Source organism: Protobothrops mucrosquamatus, unplaced genomic scaffold (assembly GCF_001527695.2).
Source record: "Protobothrops mucrosquamatus isolate PMUCROS unplaced genomic scaffold, P.Mucros_1.0 scaffold3271, whole genome shotgun sequence".
NCBI classification, from domain to species: Eukaryota; Metazoa; Chordata; class Lepidosauria; order Squamata; family Viperidae; genus Protobothrops; species Protobothrops mucrosquamatus.
In genome coordinates, this window is record NW_015389263.1 from 75,724 (window position 1) to 79,779 (window position 4,056).

A 4,056-nucleotide genomic window follows, 5' to 3' on the forward strand; every position below is an offset into this window, starting at 1 on the left:
GGGGGGAGGGGAAGAGAGAGAAATGAGAGAGAGAGGAAAGAGAGAGAGAGGAGAGAGAGAGAGAGAGAGAGAAAAAGGAGAGAAAGTGGGGAGGGGAAGAGAGAGAAATGAGAGAGAGAGAGGGAGAGGGAGAGAGAGAAACAGAAATGCCAAAATGCAATCAGCAAATGGAGGGGGGCACCATTGGAACTTTGAATCTGGGCTGCAAGTAGCTCTTTTTTAAAGTTCTGTTGCAACTTTGAATAGTCCCTAAGCGACCCGTCGTAAGTTGAGGATTATCTGTAGAAGAGTAATAAAACCTCAGAAAGACCACAGGTGGTCCTCAACGTATAACCCTAACTGAGCCCAACTCTTCTGTTGCTAAGCGAGAAAGTTGCTAAGTTTGTTTTACCCCACTTCATGACGTTTCTTGCTAGAGTGACGTGAATCCTTGCTGTTTGTTAAGTTACTAACATCACTGCAGTTTTTTAAAGCTAGCATCAAGTTGTTAAGTGATCCTGGTCTTCCCCACTGACTTTGCTCACCAGAAGGTCGCAAAAGGGATCCCATGTCCCCAGACACTGCAACCGTCATAAATATGAGTCAGTTGCCAAGCACCCAAATTTGGATCGTGGGGAGGCTACAAGGGCTGTAAGTGTGAAAAACGTTCCTAAGTCACTTTTTCCAGTGCCGTTGTAACTTCAAACGGTCACTAAATGAACGGTTGTAAGTCAAGGACTACTTGTACACATTCTCCACTCCCCACTGGATGTTTTTTCTGGGATAGAGTAGCGGCAGTTCCAAAGTTAAGTCTTTTCGGAAGCTGAAGAAGCTGGTGGCGCCTCAAAAAATTCACATTAATTACCTTGCTATTGTCCCATTCCTGGGTTTTGAGTTGGGTGTGGGTGAGCTCATAGGATGGCTCCATAGCGTTCATGTCAGGTTTAGGATACCCAGGGATAACGTTGTGCAACTGGAAACCAAAGGTAAGCAGCCAGCTGTTGACATCTGGAATGGGAAGGAGAAAAACCAACAGGTTAGGTGCTAGCCAAAAGGTTAAATGCACAAGGTTAGTATAACTCAGGGGTCTTCAAACTTGGCCCTTTTATGACTTGTGGACTTCAACTCCCAGAATTCCTCAGCCAGCATGGGGGAACTATGGCCCCTTCATGACTTGTGGACTTCAACTCCCAGAATTCCTGAGCCAGCATGGGGGAACTATGGCCCCCTTCATGACTAGTGGACTTCAACTCCCAGAATTCCTGAGCCAGCANCTTGTGGCTGTTTTTCACACTTACGACCATTGCAGCATCCTTATGGTCACGTGATCAAAATTCAGACGCTTGACAACTGGCTCGTATTTACGACGGTTGCCGTGTCCCGGGGTCGTGTGATTGCCTTTTGCGACCTTCTGACAAGCAAAGTCAACGGGGAAGCCTGATTCGCTTAACAACGGTGGCCAGAAAGGTCGTACAATGAGGCAAAACTCACTTAAGAACTATCTTGCTTAGATGATCCTAAAACCTTCACAAATTACTTATAGGTAGTCCTTGACTTATAACCATTTCTTTAGTGACTGTTCGAAGTAGCAAAAGCTCTAAAAAAATGACTGATGACTGATCCTCACACTTACAACCACCACAGCATTCTCACAGTCGTGTGATCGAAATTTTGGCATGCATTTATGATGGTTCCGGGGTCATGTGATTGCCATTTTGCGAGTTTCCCAGCCAGCTTTCGACCAACAATAGGGGAAGCCTGATTTCGCGTTCACTTAACAACTGCAGTGATTCACATAACAAGATGGCCAAAAAATGGTCGTAAAATCAGGCCCGACTGATTTAACAACTGCTTTGCTTTTAGCCATGAAAATTCTGGTTCCGACTGCCGTCGTAAATGGTGGACTATCTGTAGTTCGGGCTAAAATCAGGCGAGTTTCTCCAAAATTCAGAATTGCGCCATTTTAAAGACAACTTTAGCCCTACAGCCCAGGCTATTTTGCCAGCTACGATGAAATGTTATCATGAGTACCACTGGAATTGTAATTAATAAAAAAAAAAAAACCCTTTTCGTTATCTCGAAATATGTCCTGCGCCTTTGGAAAGCTGCTTAACTTGCAGAAAGAATGACCTTGAATACAGCCTTTTAAATAATAAAGTAATGCATCGGGAAAAGTGATTTATGCTCAGAAATAAATAGGGGCTCTGAGGCTGCCAATGTTTTTTGTTTTTTAAAAGGGACACAAACAGATGATTAGGCCGAGTTCAAAGAGATAGCTGATCTTGCCTTTGAAATTTGTTCCCCCTGCTGTTGTTTCATCTTTCTGTTCCCCAAAGGAAGAGAGAGAGAGAAAAAAACAAACCAGGAAACATTAGAGGGGAGATCGTGTTTACCTGATAAGGCCAAAACTTTCAGAGAATTGCGGTGCTACAGAGCAGGGTTTTTCAAACAGGGCAACTTTAAGATGTGTAGACTTCAACTCCCATGCTGGCTGGGGAATTTGGGGTGTTTGAAAGCCAGATATCTGAAAATGGCCAGCTTTGAATAACGCTGTTGTACAGGTAGTCCTCAAGCTACAACATAATTGAGCCTGGAATTACGGTATTAATTTGTGCCGGTCTTTAAGTCGGTCAATACATGATTGTGTCTGATTTTAAGAGTTTGTTTGCAAATGGTTATAATAATAATAATAATGATAAAGTTGGAAGGGACCTCGGAGGTCATCTAGTCCAACCTCCTGCTGAGGCAGGAAACCCTATACCATTTTGGACAAATGGCTGTCCAGTCTCTTCTTGAAAACTTCCAGTGTTGGCGCATTCACCGCTTCTGGAGGCAGGTTGTTCCACTGGTTAATTGTTCTCACTGTCAGGAAATTTCTCCTTAGTTCTAGGTTGCTTCTCTCTTTGATGAGATTCCATCCGTTGCTTCTTGTCCTGCCTTCAGGCACTTTGGAAAATAGCTTGACTCCCTCTTCTTTGGGGCAGCCCCTGAGATATTGGAACTCTGCTATCATGTCCCCCCTCGTCCTTCTCTTCGTTAAACTAGACATACCCAATTCCAGCAACCGTTCCTTATATGCTTTAGCCTCCAGTCCCCTAATCATCTTTGTTGCTCTTCTCTGTACTCTTTCTAGAGTCTCAACATCTTTTTTACCTCGTGGTGACCAAAACTGGATGCAGTATTCCAAGTCTGGCCTTACCAAGGCATTGTAAAGTGGTATTAATACTTCACGTGATCTCGATTCTATCCCTCTGTTAATGCAGCCCAGCACTGTGTTGGCTTTTTTGGCAGCTGCAGCACACGGCTGGCTCACATTTAAGTGATTGTCCACTAGGACTCCGAGATCCCTCTCACAGTTACTACTATGTGTGTATGTGTGTGTGTGTGTGTGTGATAAAGGAAATGTGGTGTTTGTTATGTGAGCCCACTGCCCGCAGCCTAGGGGTATTCTTGTGTGGCCTGGTTTTAACCATGATTTGGGTCTGGAGGCTGAAACATACAAAGAATGGTTGCAGGAAATGGGTATGTTTAGTCTAATAAAAAGAATTATGATAGCAGTTTTCCAATATCTAATGGGCTGTCACAGAGAAGAGGGGAGGGGGTGTCAAGCTATTCTCCAAAGCGCCTGAAGGCAGCACAAGAAGCAATGGATGGAAACTTAAACAAGGAGAGAAGCAACCTGGAATGAAGGAGAAACTTCCTGACAATGAGAACAATTAATCAGTGGAACAACCTGCCTTCAGGACTTGTGGGTTTTACATCACTGGAGGTTTTTAAAGAAGAGATTGGACAGCCAATTGTCTGAAATGGTATATAGGATTTTCTGCTTGAGCAAGGGACTGGACTAGAAGACCTCCAAGGCCCCTTCCAACTTTGTTATTCTGTATTTCTATTTTTGTAATGAGAGGGTTTTTTTGCCTGAACCCAGAGATAAATGCTTCTTGGTTCTTCTCGCAAAGAACCCATTGTAAATCATGGTCATGTGAGCACAGGAGGCTGCCAGTGGAGGGGTGTGTGTGTGTGTCTGTATGTGTGAGAGAGAGAGAGAGGGGGGGAGGGAGGGAGAGAGAGGGGGGG

At 44.3% G+C, this 4,056-nt stretch overlaps 1 protein-coding gene across 1 annotated transcript in view; it reads right to left on the minus strand.

The window, feature by feature from the left end:
• The window catches only part of LOC107297379 (teneurin-4), a gene marked incomplete at its 5' end in the record, with an annotated part of 78,940 nt that overhangs the window by 7,228 nt on the left and 67,656 nt on the right, over nt 1–4,056 (minus strand). Inside the window, one exon of the mRNA XM_015826743.1 lies at nt 845–987. Within this exon, the coding sequence (XP_015682229.1) occupies nt 845–987 (143 nt within the window). The remainder of the gene's footprint in view (nt 1–844; nt 988–4,056) is intronic.